The sequence below is a fragment of the Rattus norvegicus genome, chromosome 15, assembly GCF_021556685.1.
Source record: "Rattus norvegicus strain SHRSP/BbbUtx chromosome 15, alternate assembly SHRSP_T2T, whole genome shotgun sequence".
In the NCBI taxonomy this organism is placed as follows: domain Eukaryota; kingdom Metazoa; phylum Chordata; class Mammalia; order Rodentia; family Muridae; genus Rattus; species Rattus norvegicus.
Genome location: NC_141548.1, coordinates 26,785,910 through 26,807,500, shown reverse-complemented (window position 1 = coordinate 26,807,500; position 21,591 = coordinate 26,785,910). Strand labels below are relative to the sequence as shown.

At 41.6% G+C, this 21,591-nt stretch overlaps 1 protein-coding gene across 1 annotated transcript in view; it reads left to right on the top strand.

The window, feature by feature from the left end:
* The first annotated feature begins 344 nt into the window (after nucleotides 1-344).
* Nucleotides 345-21,591, top strand: part of Slc35f4 (solute carrier family 35, member F4) — a 261,352-nt gene continuing 240,105 nt past the window's right edge. Inside the window, exon 1 of the mRNA NM_001433014.1 lies at nucleotides 345-735. Coding sequence (NP_001419943.1) covers nucleotides 633-735 — 103 coding nt within the window. The 5' untranslated portion in view covers nucleotides 345-632. The remainder of the gene's footprint in view (nucleotides 736-21,591) is intronic.

The following is a 21,591-nucleotide window of genomic DNA, read 5'->3' as shown; positions in this document are numbered from 1 at the left end:
TGGTTTTCTAAAGAAGTTGCAACAATTAATGCCTGTGAATGCTTTCCATAACCACAGACCCAAGGTGGAATGGGCAGCAGCCTGGAACAAATGCAGGGCCGAAGTGCTAAACTGCAGTGTGCATCTTTTGAATTGCTAACCCCTAGTTCTGTGTGAGTCTCTCCCACCCACAGTAGTTCACCTTGAGCACCTAGCCACCATCGGTCCCTCAAGTAGGCTCGGGGGGGGGGGGTGGCTACTTTTGCAACAAGGGTTAGCGGTGAAAGTCAGAGACCAGGTGGGGCGCCCACAAGCGTCCCAGACCTGGGTGGGCGTCGGAGGTGAGGGGGCGCTGTTCGGGCAGCAGTGAGCTGGTGGCGGGAGGGTGAGCTGCTAGGCTGACAGAAAGGCCGGCCAGAGTGGGGGCCGCTCCGCTGCCGCTGCCGTTGCCGCCGCCGCTGTAATGCGAAGCCCGAGCTGCGCCCAGCGGTGGAGTCAGAGCCGGGGCGCGGGAGCAGGAGCTGCAACATCAGCACCAGCGGCGGCGGCGGCGACGGCGGCGGCGGCGGCGGCGGCGGTACCTGCAGTAGCTCCCGGGCCCCGCGCTTTGCTCTACGCCCCGCGGCGCCGGGAGCCGCCGCCCCGCGTTCTCAATGGATGTCAAGGCGGCCCCCAACGGGGTGGCCACCATCGAGGACCGGATCCTGCGGATTACTGGCTACTATGGCTATTACCCGGGTTACTCCAGCCAGAAAAGTAAGACGCCGCGAGGCGGTCCTGAGCGAGCTGAGGGTGGGAGATGGGAGCTCAGGGGCACAGGGCACAGGGGTACAGGGGTGTGGAGCCGGAGGACGCGCGGTGGGACACCTGCAGCCTAGTCTGCTCTCTCTCACCAACAGGGTCCTGGCCTCCAGTACCGCAGGGAGAAAAGTATGTCCAATGTCCGCTGTCCTCGGTGCTGAACCTCGAGGCAGCCATTGGGGCCAGGCGCTTGAACCTAGGAGTTTGGGGACAGTCGCAGCCTTGAGGGGTGGGGGCGTGCAGAGGACAGGGCGAGCGCTCCTACTCGTCGTCGGTCAGCTTACTGGTGGCTGATTTATGCCTGGAGGCTAACATGGCTGTTCCACTAGCTGACCATCAGCCCTTGGGATACCCACTCAGAAAGGCTTTACTTGGCGTCAGGGTGCTCACCCCGCGCTGGAGACGAAGACTGGGGGTGGCGGGGGGGGGGGATTAGTTGGTTGAGGTTGGATTGGCTGGGTGGGTCAGCTTGTTCACCAGGGGTGGTTGAAATGTTGCCAGCATGGTAATTGCTCATGATAAAACGTCCTTAGAAGGTTCTCTACCCCTGGCAGCGAAAAGAACCTGTTTAGGTGCCTGAATTGCGGAGCTTGTAGCAAAAGGCGGCAGAGTGGGATTGGGACGTGAGACACAGCCACCTACCCCACGACCCCCCACCCCCGCCACACGTCGCGGGGCCACCTCTGTGCTGATGAGTTCCAGCTTTATTCTGGCTAGACTAAGCCAGTCTGCGTGGTTGCTCTCAGGTTTTGGAAGCAGTTTCATCCACCACCACTCTCTCCCCCCCCCCCACACACACACACACACACACACACACACACACACACACACACACACACACACACCGTGTTGTTGGGAGCGGGCACGGGGGTGCGGTGAGGGTCTCTATGTTCCTAGTCTCCACATTCTGTTTCCCTAACACACGAACCCACCACTGTATCTGCTGGGATTAGTTCTGCTAAGCACCAAAGTAAAACCTGATTTTTGTTTGTTTGTTTGTTTGTTTTTTCCTTAATCTGAACTGAGAGAGTAGCTATGCTTTAATTTCCATGCAGGCAGAATTTCAGTTTTTCTTTATCAAAGAATTTCTGTTGCAAAAGAAGGATCTTAACTGGGTGTTATTTTTAATCAGTTGTGCCTTAGATGCATTCTGATTAGTATTTATCAGTGACAGTTTGGAATGCCATCAATATTACAGGCGTTGTGTAGCAGAGAACCCACACAAATCTTGACACACAGATGAGAAAGCATTTCATTTTCAATGTAACTTCGTCCAGGGCTATGCTGTCTCTCCATTGAATAATAAAACAAGAGCATTGTCCTGTGGGTCATGGAAAATACAGATATTTTCCAGTTTAATATTTTATCTGCTTTCTGGAAAGGCCTATCAAGTCTGGATGCTTCTGTCTAGTTGCTTCTAGCAGTAAAGACGTACATTATTCATTTCCCATACAAAAGTAATTATATAGTGTTAGAATTTCTGGAAGGAAAATCACATGCTGTGGAACATTCTTTGAAATCTTTTTTACTACAAGCTCAGAATTTTGTAGTTTTCTTTCTTCTTTCTTTCTTTATCCTGTTGGCTTCTTTAACCCTAGACATGGAAACTAGAAACTCCACTAGATCTTGTAGAAATTGCTTGAATGTCACCTTTGAATATTTTAACTAGAAACCAGGCATTTGGGTGGTCAAGAGAATGCAGAACTTCTTTCTAAAATTGCAGGGTATTATAATTTCCGTGACAATGGTACTTTGGTTAATGAAGAACAACCCAAAAAGAATACTGGGAAAGTGGCATTTTAGATAAGAGCATGTTCATATTTTATTTTTGTACTTGCACAAAGAGCTGCACATGTTCCATTTGCAAGACAATAACAGGGCAAAAAAAAGGCTGTAACTGGAAGCAGAAAAAGGATAAAAATGGTTTTTGGCATGTTATTAGTGGTGGGCATTTGCCTAAATTCAGGACACACAGTTCAAACTGTAAAGACAGACAGCAAGTCTCAGAACAGAGAGCTAAAGGTGGTCAAATTTCCCTCTCAGGATGTACATCATCTCAGACCATGAGAGACATTGTCACTTTGCATGCAGAGAGAGAGAGAAAGAGAGAGAGAGAGAGAGAGAGAGAGAGAGAGAGAGAGAGAGAGAGAAGAGCTGGAAGAAGGCCAAGAAACCAAACACCATGAAATAATCCTGCCCTTAATGCAGACTTTAACTAGTAAACAAACACGCTGAAGCAAACCAGTACAATATGGTCAACTGATTTAGCTGCCACCAGGACGGAGCAACAGCTTGGGGAAAGTCTGGAGGAATCTATTTAGGAAAAGGCTACAGCAAGGATACCAGATACGAGAAGACAAGGTGACTTCTCCGTTTCCTGACTCATCACATATGAGATCTTCAGGATGGGGTACCCTCTGGAGATCTATGCTGTTTGTCTTTTTGAAGATGGATGGGAACTCACTTTTGTGAAAACATGTCAAGACCACCCTTATGTTAATCTGTCCTGTTTCTTAACTTGTATGTCACCCAGACTGAACTCTGATAGGCTGGATAAATGCAGAAATGTAATCAAATATTTAAAAACAATTAGATATATTATGGGCCATAGATCCATTAAAACAGTTTGGTTTAATGAGCAGTTTATCAAACACACAAACACACACAGATATGTGCATATGCAGAACAGGGTAAAAGCTGATCAAAATATACTGGGTATCCTTGAGTTATCTGTGATCGGGTAAGAGAAATAGACTCACTGCCTTATCAATTGTTGATTGAGCAATTCTTTCATGTAAGGAATGTGTCTGAAAAGACACAAGAAAGTGTTTTCATTTTTGGAGTTTTAATTCTCATAGGGGAAGAACCAAAACATAACCACATAAATATTTTTGCATATTTTTAAAAGACTGAAACAGGATGAAAGGGCAAGAATTGTGGTAGGCAGAGGGCGTCGCAATGCTAAATAAGTATTGTTGTGGAAAGTATGGAGTTAGCCATGTGGACACCAGGAGGGAGACATTCCAGGCAGTGATGTGTACCTGGCTGGATGGCAGGAAACAGTAAGAAGGCCTGGTATGAAAGAGACTATTGAACAACCAGAGAGCAGCTGGAAGGAAGCTCCTCAGGATTAGAGGGAATCAGGAGAAACAAGACCTTCTAGGTTCTTGTCAGTCATTTCTGTTATTCTCTGAATGACATGGGGAGATTTGCTTGGGTCCTGAAAGAGAAATAAGATAACGTGGCTCGCTTTTTGAAACTATTAATCACACCAGTTAGTACATTAATTGGTGACTTGGTGAGACGGGGGTGAGAGGTGATGGTGGTCTGAGAGACAGCATTGGAGGAGGAGGTAAGTGTTCAGACCCTGGGCACATTTGACATTAGAACCAGTAGGGTCTCCTGGTATACTATATGTGATACTGGTAAGAAAGATTAGAACAAAATTTATGGTTATGTTTTAGGGTTTGACTAAGTTTAAGTTGTCGTGAGCAGGAGTTTGGAAGGCATCAATGATGGATAGCATTTCAGACATACTCAGTATGTTGGACAAGTAGAGTACCTTTGCAATTCCATGATGCCTGATTTGAGAAGCACTGGGGGATTTTCTAGCATATAAATGGCTTTTAAAGCCTGAGACTGGTTGGAATCTCCAAGGAGTAAATGTATATAGAGAATAGGTAAGGTACAAGGACAGAACCCAGGAGCACTGTGACATTAAGAGGTCAGGTGGAAAAATAGAATTCAAGGAGACCAACACACACTTCCAGGGGAAGTAGAAAAAACTTAGGAGAATGGAGTACATCAGAAATCAATGAGTTTCAGGAGAAATGGTTAAAGGAGCCCAGTGCTTCAAAATATCAAGTATAATGACCTTGACAAATAAAGGCCATGGAAACTTGATGAGACTGTGGACAAAAGTACAGTGGGTGGGACCACATGCACTAGACTATATATGAAAGAGACCTAAGGGGAGAAATTGGAAACTGAGAATACAGATTCTTCAAGAATCTTCATGCAAAGGGAACAGAAGAAATGAAGGCAGTAGGTAAAGATGGGTTTAAAATAAGTAGGACATTTGCAGGCCAAGACAAATGACTTAACATGCACAAATTAGTAATGAGAGAGAGAGAGAGAGAGAGAGAGAGAGAGAGAGAGAGAGAGAGAGAATACAGCAATTACAGAGGTCAAAGATGTGAATTGGGCTCTGGATGATAGATCACAGACGTGGTGAAAGTATTTTGAACTTCTCTTCAGATTACTTTAGTTTCCTCCAGACTGAAAGCAAAACCATCAGCTGCATAAGAGAGAGAAAGAGCCAATAGAGGTTGTTGGAGAGAAAAACATGAATTGTTAAGACAAACAGATGAGTAGATGAACTAAATAAGTATTGGGTCATCAGATATTTTAAATGGAGAGTAGCCTTATTCATTGACACAACAAAGGCACAGAACAAGTAAAGTGGGTTTAACCAGAGTTGGAGAAGGTTGTCCAGTGGACTTAACAAAAATGACAGGGCAAAGGAATTACATTAAGGGAGATCTGAATGCATCATTAAACATTAGTGGAAATAAAGTTAGGAATTATGTGGTTAAAGGAAGGGAGGGCTGGGATGTAGGATGAAACGGGATGTGGAGTGCTTCTCTGGTGATGTAAATCTCCCTGTTTGTAAAAAGAGATCTGGATCACTGTCTCACCACAGCTTTGCTGCAGGTCAGCGCCTGCTTTTGAGAGTACAGCCCTTTCTCTGAAGGACCCATCAGTGACGTCTAAAAACCTTCCAATCCATCACCGAGGGCAGACAGTGACCAGGAGCCTTTCTTTGAGCTATGCACTGGTCTCTGTCCTGTTTTCTTCCGGTAGGCTGCTCGAGACTGGGTTCTACAGTGGTGTTCTGTCATCAGCTGAAGGGTTGTAATGAACCTCACCCCCTTTCTCCGTGCCAGCTCTATCCAAAGGAGAACTCTTCCCACTTCTAGAAGAGAAGGACTTGGAGTATGCTTAGCATCAAGAAATAATAAAGTGTAAGGCGACAGATCGGTATAGCTGATGTGATCACGACCCAAGGCCTACACAAATTGAAACGTTCCATGGTGCCTCGGAAATAGGTATGATATATACCAATCAGAAAAGGAGAAGAAAAGAGTACCACCGACTTCTGACACCTTGATTCTCTGGGAGTGCCAAAGACTTCTTTGCCTTAGCAGTTCTCAAGGTCCTGCTTACTTTCTCCTCTATCCAGTTGAGATTATTCACTCTCAGGCGTCTCCATCTCTTATGCAACTGTACTCTTGGGCCCCTCTTTTGTCTAAATCAGGCCCATATTCCAAACCTCCTAGTAGCACACCTACCTGAATGTCCTCCAGGCATGTCATCAGTCTACCTCTTTCCTCTGCGTTATGTCTGTTAGCTTCCAGTGTCTGTACCAAACCAATCACCCAGCCCAGAGGTCTGGAGTTCTTCCCCATTCTACCCTTTCCTTTGCTTATTGTTATGTTAATAAGTCCCATCTATTCTACTCCAATTACGTGCTTTCTATCCCCCCTGCATCTGCAATGGCTGTGTCTAGCATGTCTTTTCCCAGTCTCAAGCCCTGCTAGCACAGCATGGTTACTTGATGTTTCCTTCTGTAAAAGTCTGTTCATCTAACTTCTCTCATCACATACCTGGAATGGTCTTCTATTGTCTGTGAAATAAAAATCCAAACTCTTTAGGATGTCCCAATCAAAGCCCAGCTAATGTCTTCTATTTTAGTACCCACATTCCAGTCCGTCCAAAGTGCCAAATAATGCATACTTAATGCAGACAATCTGGAAGGCACAGAAGCAAAGAGAGATTAGAGCAAAATTATTCATAATTCCACCACCAAGAGGTGATTAGTGTTAACACTTTAGTGTACAGCCTTTCGATTTTCTATAACTGCACATGTGCATTCTTTTATTTTTTACCAAGAATTTTTCTATCGATCTATAGATATTAATAACTTAATTTAAATTTATCTACCCTTTCTCATATATACAGTATCTTAACCTACTTAACTAATCACATGTGATTTTAGGCCTAAATTTTCCTTTCGCATATCCCATCTGGTCTTTACAAGTGCTCTCTGAATCTCATCAAGAAGTACTCATTGTTTTAATGACATTGTTGACTCCATGTGCCTTTCTTTTTCTGAGGTTTTCTACATACTGGCCCAGATGCTCCTCTCCCCGGTGTCCTCCACAGAAGGAAAGCTCCCATTTGTACCAGGCTGGGTTAATCCTCCCTTTACAATTCCAACGTGTGTGCACGCCTTCCCTGGATCACTTAGCCCCACTATCAGGGGCTCTTGGCTTTGCATGAGACTTTCTGATTCTCAGAGCTTGGAGAGGACAGGGACTGACTTTATTTCAACGTGGGCAAATTGCTCGTCTCTGCTTGTTGTACTAATGAATGAATGATTTCACTATTCCTTGAAAAAGTACTTCTTCCATTGAAGAGAGAAGGAATGCAGGATGATAGTGATTGGAGGCCAAGAGGGTGTTGCTATTTGGAGAACAGCAAATAACAGCTTGCAACCATCTGACCTGATGGGTTAAAGCTTGTGAACAAATGAGTCCTTATGGGTGTCTTAAAATGTTCTGCGTTTGAGTGGAGAAGTAAAAGGCAGTTGCTAAAAATATGGAATAGTAGACATTTGTGAAAAAGCAATTAGCAAGAAAATAGAGTTCCCACTTCCCTCCTTTGAAATGATCGTATTGGTCCTCATGACACAGTATTAGTGTATTTTTAAGCACTTGCACCAGTGTTGAGTTATACAACTGCAACTTTCTAGTGAGATTATTACAGCAGATATTTACTCCTGTGCATATTTAGTGTACATCCTGTGGACAAAGGTTTGTGCATCTTCGTGTCTGAGGGATGTCTTAAGACAGTTACAAATAGTGCCATTGGAATTTGTCACCAAGCAGATTTTTACAATGCTGCTGTACAGAGTAGTAGTTTATTGTGATATATATTTGTACTGAGAACACAAATGTGTAATAAACTAGACAAACATGCTATAAAGTATTTCCGATAGTTGCCCACATTAGGTTTAGCATTACATTTCAGATATATATTGGTTGCCTAATAATCCATAATCTGCTAGAGACTGAGGTCTAACCCAAAGCCGTAAACTGACAACAGGAAAACACAAATAAGTCGATCCTTCTGCTCTGCCACTTGGCAGACTTTTAAATTTGCATGCAAAGATAAGTTTCTCAGGATAACAATTTTATTTCTGTAAAAAAAAAAAGATGGGATGGGATAAGATCTGTTTCACAGTGTATTGTCTTTGCTTCTGTTTCTGTGATAACACTAATCAAAACCAATTTGGGGGGGAAGGGGTGTAGCTCATCTGACAAGTCACAGTCCATCAATAAAAGAAGCCAGGACAGGAGTCCAAGCAGGAACTTGGAGGCAGGGACTGAAACAGATCCCATGAAGGAATGCTACTTACTGGCTTGCTTCTAGATGGGTTCAGCTACTCTACTTTTCTGACACCTCCTTTATCAGTTAGCAACCCCCAAAGTGCCTCACAGGCATGTCCACAGATGAATCTGGTGAAAACAACTTCTCAACAGAGGGTCCTTTTCCCCAAGTGTGTCAAGGTGACAACCAAGATTAGCCATCACACACAAGTGGTTGACAGGATTAAGTAAACAATAATGTCCTATTCAGCATAAGAAAGCTATCAAGATTTCTGAGGAAACAAAATGAAAAGATATATAGTTCCAAAGGTACCCAATTTTTCCTAAAGTAAATAATTTGCTTCTTTTCATTCACCTTCAACACTGCATTGTGAGTGGTTGCTGCTAAAATTGTTTTATCAGGATGTTAAAGGCGGTTTATCAATTATCGCTTTCACAATGACACCTGTTTGTGGATACTGCCTACCCCCTCCAACTATTTATGACTGACTCAATGCTGTAACCAAAACATTCCTTCTTGGACTGTACCAAGACGTATTTTATTTAAATGGACTGGGACTAGCTTGTCAAAAGTATTTGTATCATAGACTGAGCCAGAATCATTAAGAAATAGGATGAGTCTTCATTCCTAGAGCTCTGGTAACTCAGGCACCAGAGTGGGAAGAGAGCCTAGAGAGAAGGGGGAGTCAGGGAGGGAGGGACAGGGAGAGAGGAGCAGGGAAGTGTAGGCTCCCAGAGGCAGGCTGTATACTTGGGTGGGTTCAGGCTGGATAAAGAGGCAATAGCAGCAGAGGAAGTGATGGGTAAGGCAAATTCAGTAATGGTCTTTGGGACGTGGCATTATTCTTCTACTATGTAGAATGTTAAAGAAAAAGTTCTTTCTAAACGCTATTTATACAGCAGTAAATATAACAGACAGGCTGTTTTATGCTGTGGTTAAAAAATATCTTTGTATTCTTTATACTTACGTTTTTTTTAAGTTAAAAAGCATTTAATTGCTTCTAAAAATAGAGGAACATAAAGAAGAAAAATAACTTTGCTTTCATAATATAACTGCTGATAATTTGCCTAATTTCTTCCCAATCTTCTTAAATATATGTAGGTCTTGATTTCTTGATTTTTTTAAATTTAATTTTGTTTTTTGACTTATTCACTTTATATCCTGCACACTGTCCTCTCCTGGTCACCTCCTCCCCCAATCCTTTCCCCAACCCACTCCCCTTCTCTGAGCAGGTGTCCCCCTCCCCAGGTATAAATTATAGAAACTATAGTTGTTACCATTATAGCTATATTCTCTCTCTCTCTCTCTCTCTCTCTCTCTCTCTCTCTCTCTCTCTCTCTCTCTCTCACACACACACACACACACACACACACACATATATACACATACATACACATACATTTGTGTGGCCTGCCTTTGTTTTGTCTACTTAATATTTTATGATGACTTATTTAACTGCGTTGAGAGGCCAGAATTGAATTCTTTCAGAGATCTTGGCTTATAGAATTTGGAATAACCAGTGCTCAGTTGTTTAAGACTAAGCACCATGGAAGGGCCCAGAACGTTAGTGATGGCTTGTTTGTTTTGGGAGCTGCGGACAAGTCCTGTGGTGTCCACATGAGTTTGAAGGAAACAGATAAACTGCTATAAGTGGGACTCAGGCAGTAGCCACGACCAGGGAAACAGGAAGCCCTCTCTCTTTTCTGGTAGTGTTCTTCATTCTTGTCTCGGCAGCAGGCTGGCTTCTCTGTTTTCTTGCCCAAATGGTCAAAAATAGTTACTGCCACCACTTTTAGTGTTTATGTGTCCTCTATTCAAGAGCACAGACAGATTGAGCAAGAGTCTCTTGTTTCTAAATCCAGATTCCTGGGAAAAGCCATTCTTTGCTCCAATTCATGGCGCATACATACTCCAGCTGATATTGATTGTGTTAGGGCAGACTTATCCCATCCCAGCTGCCAGACTGGCCTGCAGCCTCACTGATGGTGGGAGCAAGAGAAATTTTAGGAAAAAGGAGCTGTCAACCAAAAAGTCATCTTGATAGCAAGTTGTTTCACAGAGCTCTGTGTACATTCGTTTTTATTAAGCCATAGACTTTAATTTTTTTTTTCCGGAGCTGGGGACTGAACCCAGGGCCTTCCAGTTGCTAGGCAAGCGCTCTACCACTGAGTTAAATCCCCAACCCCAAGCCATAGACTTTAATCTAGATTCAATCACAAGCTGAATATTTACCTCAAACAGGTGAGGGTTTTACTATGCGGCCACATGGACATAAGTTTTGTAAAGCTAAAGATACATGTGCTTGTAATCTCAGGTTTGGGGAGGCAGATATGTGCTTGGGGCCCACTGGCCAGCCTATGAACTCCAAGTCCAGGAGAGACCTTGTCTCAAAAAACAAGGTCGACAGCGCCTGAGGAAAGGCAGTTGAGGTTAATTTCTAGCTTCCACATGAAGACATATGTATGAGTACTCCTTCCCTGAGCTCCAATCTGTTTTTCTGGTCCTGATAGCCTTTTAACATTGACCTAGATTATATTTAGTGAAGTTGTAGACACTGTCCAACACTACAGACTTACAAAGTTGGGGAACGCAGGTGTCTGCTGAGAGCGAAGTTTCTGTGGAGTTTGCAAATGGCACTGCAGGATGTTTACGAAGCTTTATTGAGGTTCACTGATTAAATCAAGTTTGGAAGACATGCGTTTTTTCTAGGTCAGAGAGGGCAACACACCAGTGCCTTCAGACTCGGTGTACTGTAATCAAGGGTGACATTTAACATTGTATATTTTAAACAGGGATTGAAAATTACAGTCTTCTGCAGCCTGGGGTTTGCTATTTTTAGACTTGGGCCAGAGCCAAGATGGCCCCAGTGAGGTGTCAATAATGCTTCCTTGGTCTTGAAAGCTGGACACACAAAGTAAGAACTATGTTTGCCTTAGTAAAGACGAGGATTCTGAGGGTGTCAGAGGGTGCGAGCCCTCCTGCAGCACCTTAGCAGGCTCCACAGCACACATTTGCTGTCTCTTGAGGTTTTGTTTACATCCATGTTTAACTAAGGGCATTTAAGAGGATAGAGTCAGACCCAGTTGAGTTCAAGAATTGCTCTCATCTCTACTTGGAGTCAGAATGGCAGGTTCTATAATAAAAGAGGCATGCATGCCAGAAATTGTATCATTAGAATTGTGGGCATCATTTTAGGACAAAAATATTTAGAAGTTGAGGTTTTAGTTTTCAATTACTTAACAACCGTCCATACACGAAGCAGATGCTGCTTGGTTTGATCTTTCTGATTCACCTCAAGTTGGTAGCCAGCGTGATTGAAGGTGATTTTTTTTATTATTTTTAGAAAGTGTCTTACTAAAAGATAAGGCTTCCTGCTTCCACCGTCTAAGACAGTTGCAGGATGTGTCGCCATCATGCCCACCTCATGGCGATCTTTAAAGAGCCTTAATTGGGCCTTTCCATTCCTCTGGTTAAGGTCTTCAGTGGAGTAGCAGTTTCAGTGAGAATGTCCCCCATAGGTACAGATCTTTGAATACTTGGTTCCCAGCTGGTTTTAGACGGGAGAAACTGTGTAAGGAAGTGTGGCACTAGACGTAGGCTTTGAGGTCTTAAAGCCTCCAGCCACTTCTTCTTTGCTCTTTATTTCCTGCTTGCAGTTGAGGTTAAGAGCCCTCAGCTGGCCTCAGCTTCCTTCAGCTGCCCTGCCTGCTGCGTGCTCCCATGCCCCATGTACTGTGATAGACTCTTATCCCTCTGAAACCATTGTCAAAATAAACTCTTTCTTCCATAACTTGCCTTGGTCATACTGTTCTAATGCAACAACAGAAAAGTAACGCTAACAAGTGGTTCCTGAAACACTCCAGAAAACTGTAATATTCTGAACCCGGGCCACAACATCCTAGGCAGCTGTCTCTTCAGCTGACCCTGCTCCTTCTTGCTTTCCTTAAGCTGGGCCATCTTGGCACATGTTCTAGAGCCCTTCATGTCTCAGACGGAGAGATCCTTCCTTCTTCTTCATGGGGCAGCACCTCCTCCTCACTTACCAGGTCTTCCATGACGTGCCATCACCTCAGACAGGGCTTTTCCACTCTGTGCTTCTGTCCTCTCATGCACTTGGCTTCTAGAGCCTTTACTGAAGGTTGCGATTACAGGTTATGTTCATTCTGCGACTGCTTAATGTGTCCCCTGTCTATTAGGCTCTTAGTTCCCTCGGGGTAAGGATGGGTCTGTTTATTCAGTATTGTGTGTCTAGCATAAAGAACAGTACATGTGTACTTTCTAAATTGTGTTGAATGACTGAACCTTATTAAAAATTCAAATAGACTTAAGCAACCATTTTATCTGGGCATCTTCAATTGCACAGAGAAGTATGGGTGTAGGACAGAGCTCTGCTGTGTTCCCTACACTTATCTCTGCCCACTGTGAAGGCTACATCACTACGTTACATGTGTCAATACTATAAAACTAATATTGGAGTTTTGATATTAATTAAACTCTATGCTTTAATTGGCTTTCACCAGGTTTTCCACTCACCTTCTCTTTTCTTTCTGGAATGTAAACTCAGCGTGTCTCACTACATTTACTTGTCCTTTGTCTCAAGTAGGATTTAATGCATTGCATTCGAAAAGCAACTTTCATTTCAAAATATCCAGGGGAACTTGCTGATTATTTTACAGCCTGGATTGGATTAGATTTTAAAATTTAATTACTAGTTTTCAAGGTGATGTAGAATTAAAGTCATATTAGAAAGGATCCTTGATAAGACATGAAGAAGCATCTCGGAGATTCTCTGCCACGTAAACAATGGGTTCTTAACATTTCTACTGTTTAATATTTAGAATGACAGACATATTTGAAAATATAAGTAAATCTGTGAATTAATAATACACTTCAAATGCACACATATATATATGTCTATTTTTACTCAGTTTATTTTATTATGTGGGAATTTTACTTCCATGAACAAATTATTAAAATATAATCCCATTGAATTTTATCTGCTTTTTATATTCTGTTATTATGTATATAGAATACATATATTTTATACATAATACATATATTACCTGGAAAAATTGAAGTAACTCAAATTTGTAAACTTAAAAAGAACCCGTTCTATTCAAAAGGTCATTTTAGTGAAAAAAAATCAGTAGGTTTGAACACAATAACTTTGGAGTGGTCCAAGCACCATGACCTGCATCCCACCTTTGATAGTCAGCTGTCTTCCTTTTAATAAAATCCAAACAACTTCTAAAAACTCTGACTCATAAAAACATAAATTAAATTAGAGATCTCACAGCTTATTTTGCAGGAAAAATACCTCAGCAAACACTGGATTTCCTAAAGCCCCTCAAAGTGAACAAGTCACATACATTTCATTAACACTCAAGACAATGAAATTGCTAGTGAGCAAAGGTGTGTACCAACTATGTCATCTTATCATCGGGGAAGGAATGATGGATTTAAGTCTCAAGGTTGAAGTCATTTAAGCTGCATTAGCATTCAAACATCCCACAGCACATCCAGGTATCTTCATAGTCTTTGTCTGCAGAGACATGCTAGGACACATTTTCATCTGTGGACCTTATTTTCCATAGAATTTTATCTCAAAAAGAACTTGTGGTTTTCAGCTACCTTATAATGTTCATTGTAAGGTTCTAAGTGATGAAATGCATCCACTTTCTAACTGTCCAGCAAACAAAGCCAATGATGAATATTCTTGATAACTATGCCAGGAGTGGGTTTCTCTCCTACTTGAAAGGTGATACAAACATCTTCCCTAAATGTCATCTAGAACTTCAAGCCATGGTTTCTATAACCAAACAGCTTTCTGATAGTTAAGGAGAGTCCTGTACTATTCTTATACTTAATCTCTGTAAACTTAGTCTTTATACTATCCTATTCGTTTCTTGCTTTTTAAAATATCCAGAGAAGGTAATGATTTAAATCCTGATTCTGATAAAGCTGACTTGGAAAACAACAGAGAAGCTTTCCTGTGAGGTCATTGACTGTGTTTCCGGTGCGCCTCCGTGTCGATGCTTAAGGTAGTAAGTTGCGTTGACGTGCAAGGACAGTTTTATCTCTGAAGCAGCAGAACACATTTTTCTCTCAAAGTACAGTTTTGCTTGGCATTGCAACTTTTTCTGTTTCCCAAAAGGCTCACAGAAATGCTTCCTTCAAACATTCAGGAACATACACAGAAAAATCTGGACTTGAAGGCTTTGTGAGGAATTCAGTTTTGCTGGGGAAAAATAGACTAGCTGCTGGCATCGCTAATATTTATGTCACAATTAACGTAAATGAGTGCATTTGAGGAGAGGATTTTATTTGATAAAGGTCTTGCTTCCATTTTTGTCCCCTGTTCTCGCCACAGACTAGTCTATTGTCCTTTATCAAGTCACACTGGCTCCCAGTGTGTCTTCACACCATGAGTATTTGCACTGCTTGGCAGCCAGTCTGAATGCTTTAGATTCTAAGTGCAAGGACCTCAACTTACACTGGGTAAGCAATAAAGAAACTTGCTCTCTTGGATCATAGGAAGTTGCACGGTGACGTTTCTGACCTGGTGGCCTTCGCTATAAAAGTAGTCAGACTCTAAATCTTTCCTCTCTTGCTCACCTTATTTCTGTGTTGTATTTTGCAAAAGATTTCTTCATTTCAAGCCTATTAGTTTTCCGACTTAAAATTTCACTGAAGTTTTGATAGTTCTCTTTTGTTTTATGAATATTTCTTTAAAAATACAGCACGCTATTCTTATTTTATGGATATAACATGTGCCTACTTCCCCAACGATAAAAGTACATTTTTTGAAATTTTTTTCCAAATTGCATTAAACAAAAAAGTAATCTGCCATTGTTAGTCATCTTGGAAGTGTTTGATCTTGTTTGTCTGTTTAACTGCTTATATTCTATACTAAAGAGCCAAAAACTATTTAGAATCTATAGCAGTGGATAGTGAATTTCATCATAGCCATGACAAAAACATCTGAGAAAGCAACTTAGAGGAAAAACTATTTATTTTGGTTCACAGTTTTGGAGGCATCTACCCATGGTTGCTTGGGGTGGCACACTTCATTAGATCAGTGTGGTAGAAACGGCTATGGTAGAAAAACAATTTTGTGGTGGACAGTGAACAAAGAGAAGGTGTTATAGGAAGGGGCCACATGACAAATTATGGCTCTGGGGTTTGCTTATAGCGGTCTCCCTTCTCCAACGAGGCCCCGCAGGATGCAAATCCATTGAGTAAGTCACAGCTTTCCATAAACAGTCACTTCTCAGAAGCCTATCAGCTGACACCCAACCTCTGAATACAAGAAAAGGGACATTCCATAACCAAACCATAGCAGTTGGTGGTCAAGAACTAAGAAGAGTTCTTTTTTTTTTTCCAAAGGCTGCTTTTTTTTTAATGCCTGCCTCGGTTTCTTTCTTTTTGATAGTTTTCTTTTAAAAACATTTTATTTTTATTCATATGATGTGTGTCAGTTTAGATGAGATGTTGGATCCCTGAAGCTATAGGTTGCTGTAAGCCTTTTGGTTCTGGCAATCGACTTAGATCTGCTGGGAGAGTGGCAAGCATTCTTAACCACTGTTTAAACTTTTACTTAGGAGATGATAATGACAGCCACAATCATTGTCCTGATGAATTAGTGAAGACACGGGAGGGGCAAGGTGGCTCTGAGGGTAAAAACGCCTGCTATGAAGCCTGATGACCTGCGTTTGATCCATGGGGCCACATAGTATAAGGAGACAACAGACTCCAGCAAGTTGTCCTCTGACCTGTACATGTGTGCCGAGCTGTTTGTGGGCACACTCACAAGCCCACCCTCCACACCCACATCATCATACTAAAAGAAAAACATCAGGGAAGACTTTTAATTTGAAGAGCAAGTGATGAGACGCTTTATGTCAATACTGATGGTGATTAGGCCTGCCTGTCAATTTGTAGTTGACATTTTATTCTAAGAAGAGTTCTTATGTTTTTCCTTGAAGGATACTGTTTTTGCATGCTGAGGTTTCATGTATGACAAATGTCAGGAGATCCTGGATCACAGTCAAAGGACCTTATCCCTCATGGTATAGCAAACAGCATGACTTCATGGTCACCCTCCTCTTATTGCTCCCCAAGTTCCACAAATACAATATGGATAACAACAGTAGGCTTATTGCTAAAAATTCTGAGCTCAGCAAATCTTCAAAAATTTTCTAATAATGACCTACAGGCAAACCTACTTAAACTTTGAGAACTTTGGGTAATATCTTAGTTTGTTTCTTCTGTTTCTGTGATCGAACTCTCTGACCAAAAGCAACTTGAGTTGGAAAAGTGGAAAGGGTTTATTTTAGTGTGTGTGTGTGTGTGTGTGTGTGTGTGTGTGTGTGTGTGTGTGTGTGTGTCCATTACTGAGGGACGTCAAAGCAGGAGCTAAAAACAAGAACCTGGAAGCATGAACCTAAGTGGGAACCATGAAGCCACACTACTTTCTGGCTTTCTTACATGGCTTACTCAGCTAACTTCCTTATACAGCCTAGAGTTTCCTGCCCAGCCGAGTCACATTGACAACTGAAGGTTAACAACAGGTAACAAACTTGCCTTCTGTACTACATGGAACTTTGAGGGTTTCTCGCTTGTTTTGGGGGGTTTTGTTCTTGTTTTTGTTTTAACTTTCCAAACTTATGCATTCAATAGACTCTTGAGAAGATGTTCAGAATCAAAATCTTTCCTTGCACAGAATGTGTAGCAGTGTAAAAGATTGTCGTTCCCAATGGGTACCTGTCTACTAGGACCTTATTGTTGAACATTTGGGCTTTTTTTTTTTTTTTTGACTACTCAGTTTCACTTTGTTAAGATCTGTTCTCTTGGATCACAGAAGGTTTTCTAAACCTCACGATGACCCATATTCTGTGAGTTGAACTGGAAAGAAACTTGCATGGCCTAGTGAACAGTGTATATAGGTTTTCTTAATTCTTCTGTGGTTTTAGTATACTGTTCCAATCTTCACTCATACCTGTCGTCCCTGTAAAATTCTGCTTGAACATCCATGGGGGATCAAGCTGGTGTATTGGCCACAGAGAAGGGAACACAGTCAGTCCAGTGCTGTACAGAATGAGGATCAGAGTTAAGAAGCCATCAGCTATAGCAGAGAGGCTTGGGTACGAACACCACATCCAATTGCTGTGCGCAGTAACTACGACCACCATTCTGAGGCTTTGGAAATCTTTGTTGTAAAAGGAATGAATTTTCATGTTGTTCCCCCTCTGCCTAGGTTTCGGTTTTCTCAGATCTGCCAAGTCATTTCTTACTTTCTGGCTTCCAAAATTCCATAATCATATTCTCTTTTGATTCTCCCATTCTTATGAATCTATGCCTTTAAAATTCATTTATTGAAATTTTAGTGGGATCTCCTAAATGAAAAATTTAGATAAATGTATTACTCAATCTGCCATCTTTCCCAGAAAGGATCATGATAGTTTCTGTTTCTTTGAATTTTTTCTGATTTGAATTAGATTTTTTATGAATCAAAATAAATAGCTTATTCTTGGTGGCAAAGTACAATATCTCTATTTCTTCTCAGTAGGAAGCTATTTTAGATATCACAACATGAGAGCAAATAATATTATATTGCCCCTTTATCTGAATATCGGTTACACAGATGTATTTACTTACAAAAATGTCATCTATCTCTATGGTTAAGGTTTATGTTCATTTCTGTATATCACTATATAAAATTTGCTTTAAAATTGCATCTTGTAGTGAAATGTATGACATATGCCTCTGACACCAGTGTTAAGGAGGCAGACACATGTGGCTCCCTACAAGTTTAACACCAGCTTGGTCTACACAGAGATTTCCAGGCCAGCCAAGAGCTATGGGGTGAAACTTTGTCTCAAAATTAAAAATAACTGTACCTCACATAATCATATACCATAGTTTGCTGGTCCATTTTACCTTTATTTACAACAAAAGAGTAAAATATAAGTAACTTGACATAATAACGTCCTTTTTAACATTCCAAATTAACAGAACATAGAGGATTACTTTCATGAACATTCTCAGTTCCCTAATCTCTAAATATATCTCTTACCCCTTACTGCTATGAAACAAAAGATTCTCAAATACTTCATTTCATATTCAAAACATCTAAGACTTAAAAATATTCCCTGTCCTCAATGCATTATGCCCTGGTTAAAATAAACTTTTTGCAGGAGACCCAGGTCTCACTACTTCTTTTTTTTTTTTTTTAATTAACTTGAGTGTTTCTTATTTACATTTCGAGTGTTATTCCCTTTCCCGGTTTCCCGGGAAACATCAACCTAATCCCTCCCCCTCCCCTTCTTTATGGGTGATCCCCTCCCCATCCTCCCCCCATTGCCGCCCTCCCCCCAACAATGCCGTTCACTTGGGGTTCAGTCTTTTTTTTTTATTAACTTGAGTATTTCTTATATACATTTCGAGTGTTATTCCCTTTCCCGGTATCCGGGCAAACATCCCCCTCCCCCCTCCCCTTCCTTATGGGTGTTCCCCTCCCAAACCTCCCCCCATTGCCGCCCTCCCCCCACCAGTCTAGTTCACTGGGGGTTCAGTCTTCGCAGGACCCAGGGCTTCCCCTTCCACTGGGGCTCTTACTAGGCTATTCATTGCTACCTATGAGGTCAGAGTCCAGGGTCAGTCCATGTATAGTCTTTAGGTAGCGGCTTAGTCCCTGGAAGCTCTGGTTGCTTGACATTGTTGTACATATGGGGTCTCAAGCCCCTTCAAGCTCTTCCAGTTCTTTCTCTGATTCCTTCAACGGGGGTCCTATTCTCAGTTCAGTGGTTTGCTGCTGGCATTCGCCTCTGTATTTGCTGTATTCTGGCTGTGTCTCTCAGGAGCGATCTACATCCGGTTCCTGTAGGCCTGCACTTCTTTGCTTCGTCCATCTTCTCTAATTGGGTGGCTGTATATGTATGGGCCACATGTGGGGCAGGCACTGAATGGGTGTTCCTTCAGTCTCTGTTTTAATCTTTGCCTCTCTCTTCCCTGCCAAGGATATTCTTGTTCCCCTTTTAAAGAAGGAGTGAAGCATTCACATTTTGATCATCCGTCTTGAGTTTCATTTGTTCTAGGCATCAAGGGTAATTCAAGCATTTGGGCTAATAGCCATTTATCAATGAGTGCATACCATGTATGTCTTTCTGTGATGGGGTTAGCTCACTCAGGATGATGTTTTCCAGTTCCAACCATTTGCCTACGAATTTCATAAAGTCGTTGTTTTTTGATAGCTGAGTAACATTCCATTGTGTAGATGTACCACATTTTCTGTATCCACTCCTCTGTTGAAGGGCATCTGGGTTCTTTCCAGTTTCTGGCTATTATAAATAAGGCTGCCATGAACATAGTGGAGCACGTGTCTTTTTTATATGTTGGGGCATCTTTTGGGTATATGCCCAAGAGAGGTATAGCTGGATCCTCAGGCAGTTCAATGTCCAATTTTCTGAGGAACCTCCAGACTGATTTCCAGAATGGTTGTACCAGTTTGCAATCCCACCAACTATGGAGGAGTGTTCTTCTTTCTCCACATCCTCGCCAGCATCTGTTGTCCCCTGAGTTTTTGATCTTAGCCATTCTCACTGGTGTGAGGTGAAATCTCAGGGTTGTTTTGATTTGCATTTCCCTTATGACTAAAGATGTTGAACATTTCTTTAGGTGTTTCTCAGCCATTCGGCATTCCTCAGCTGTGAATTCTTTTTTTAGCTCTGAACCCCATTTTTTAATAGGATTATTTGTTTCCCTGTGGTCTAACTTCTTGAGTTCTTTGTATATTTTGGATATAAGGCCTCTATCTGTTGTAGAATTGGTAAAGATCTTTTCCCAATCTGTGGTTGCCGTTTTGTCCTAACCACAGTGTCCTTTGCCTTACAGAAGCTTTGCAGTTTTATGAGATCCCATTTGTCGATTCTTGATCTTAGAGCACAAGCCATTGGTGTTTTGTTCAGGAAATTTTTTCCAGTGCCCATGTGTTCCAGATGCTTCCCTAGTTTTTCTTCTGTTAGTTTGAGTGTGTCTGGTTTGATGTGGAGGTCCTTGATCCACTTGGACTTAAGCTTTGTACAGGGTGATAAGCATGGATCAATCTGCATTCTTCTACATGTTGCCCTCCAGTTGAACCAGCACCATTTGCTGAAAATGCTATCTTTTTTCCATTGGATGGATTTGGCTCCTTTGTCAAAAATCAAGTGACCATAGGTGTGTGGGTTCATTTCTGGGTCTTCAATTCTATTCCATTGGTCTATCTGTCTGTCTCTGTACCAATACCATGCAGTTTTTATCACTATTGCTCTGTAATACTGCTTGAGTTCAGGGATAGTGATTCCCCTGAAGTCCTTTTATTGTTGAGGATAGCTTTAGCTATCCTGGGTTTTTTGTTATTCCAGATGAATTTGCAAATTGTTCTGTCTAACTCTTTGAAGAATTGGATTGGTATTTTGATGGGGATTGCATTGAATCTGTAGATTGCTTTTGGTAAAATGGCCATTTTTACTATATTAATCCTGCCAATCTATGAGCATGGGAGATCGTTCCATCTTCTGAGGTCTTCTTCAATTTCCTTCTTCAGTGTCTTGAAGTTCTTATTGTACAGATCTTTTACTTGCTTGGTTAAAGTCACACCGAGGTACTTTATATTATTTGGGTCTATTATGAAGGGTGTCGTTTCCCTAATTTCTTTCTCGGCTTGTTTCTCTTTTGTATAGAGAAAGGCAACTGATTTATTTGAGTTAATTTTATACCCAGCCACTTTGCTGAAGTTGTTTATCAGGTTTAGTAGTTCTCTGGTGGAACTTTTGGGATCACTTAAATATACTATCATACCATCTGCAAATAGTGATATTTTGACTTCGTCTTTTCCGATCTCTATCCCTTTGACCTCCTTTTGTTGTCTGATTGCTCTGGCTAGAACTTCAAGAACTCTATTGAATAAGTAGGGAGAGAGTGGGCAGCCTTGTCTAGTACCTGATTTTAGTGGGATTGCTTCAAGTTTCTCTCCATTTAGTTTAATGTTAGCAACTGGTTTGCTGTATATGGCTTTTACTATGTTCAGGTATGGGCCTTGAATTCCTATTCTTTCCAGGACTTTTATCATGAAGGGGTGTTGAATTTTGTCAAATGCTTTCTCAGCATCTAATGAAATGATCATGTGGATTTGTTCTTTCAGTTTGTTTATATAATGGATAACGTTGATGGTTTTCCGTATATTAAACCATCCCTGCATGCCTGCGATAAAGCCTAGTGATCATGGTGGATGATTGTTTTGATGTGCTCTTGGATTCGGTTTGCCAGAATTTTATTGAGTATTTTTGTGTCGATATTCATAAAGGAAATTGGTCTGAA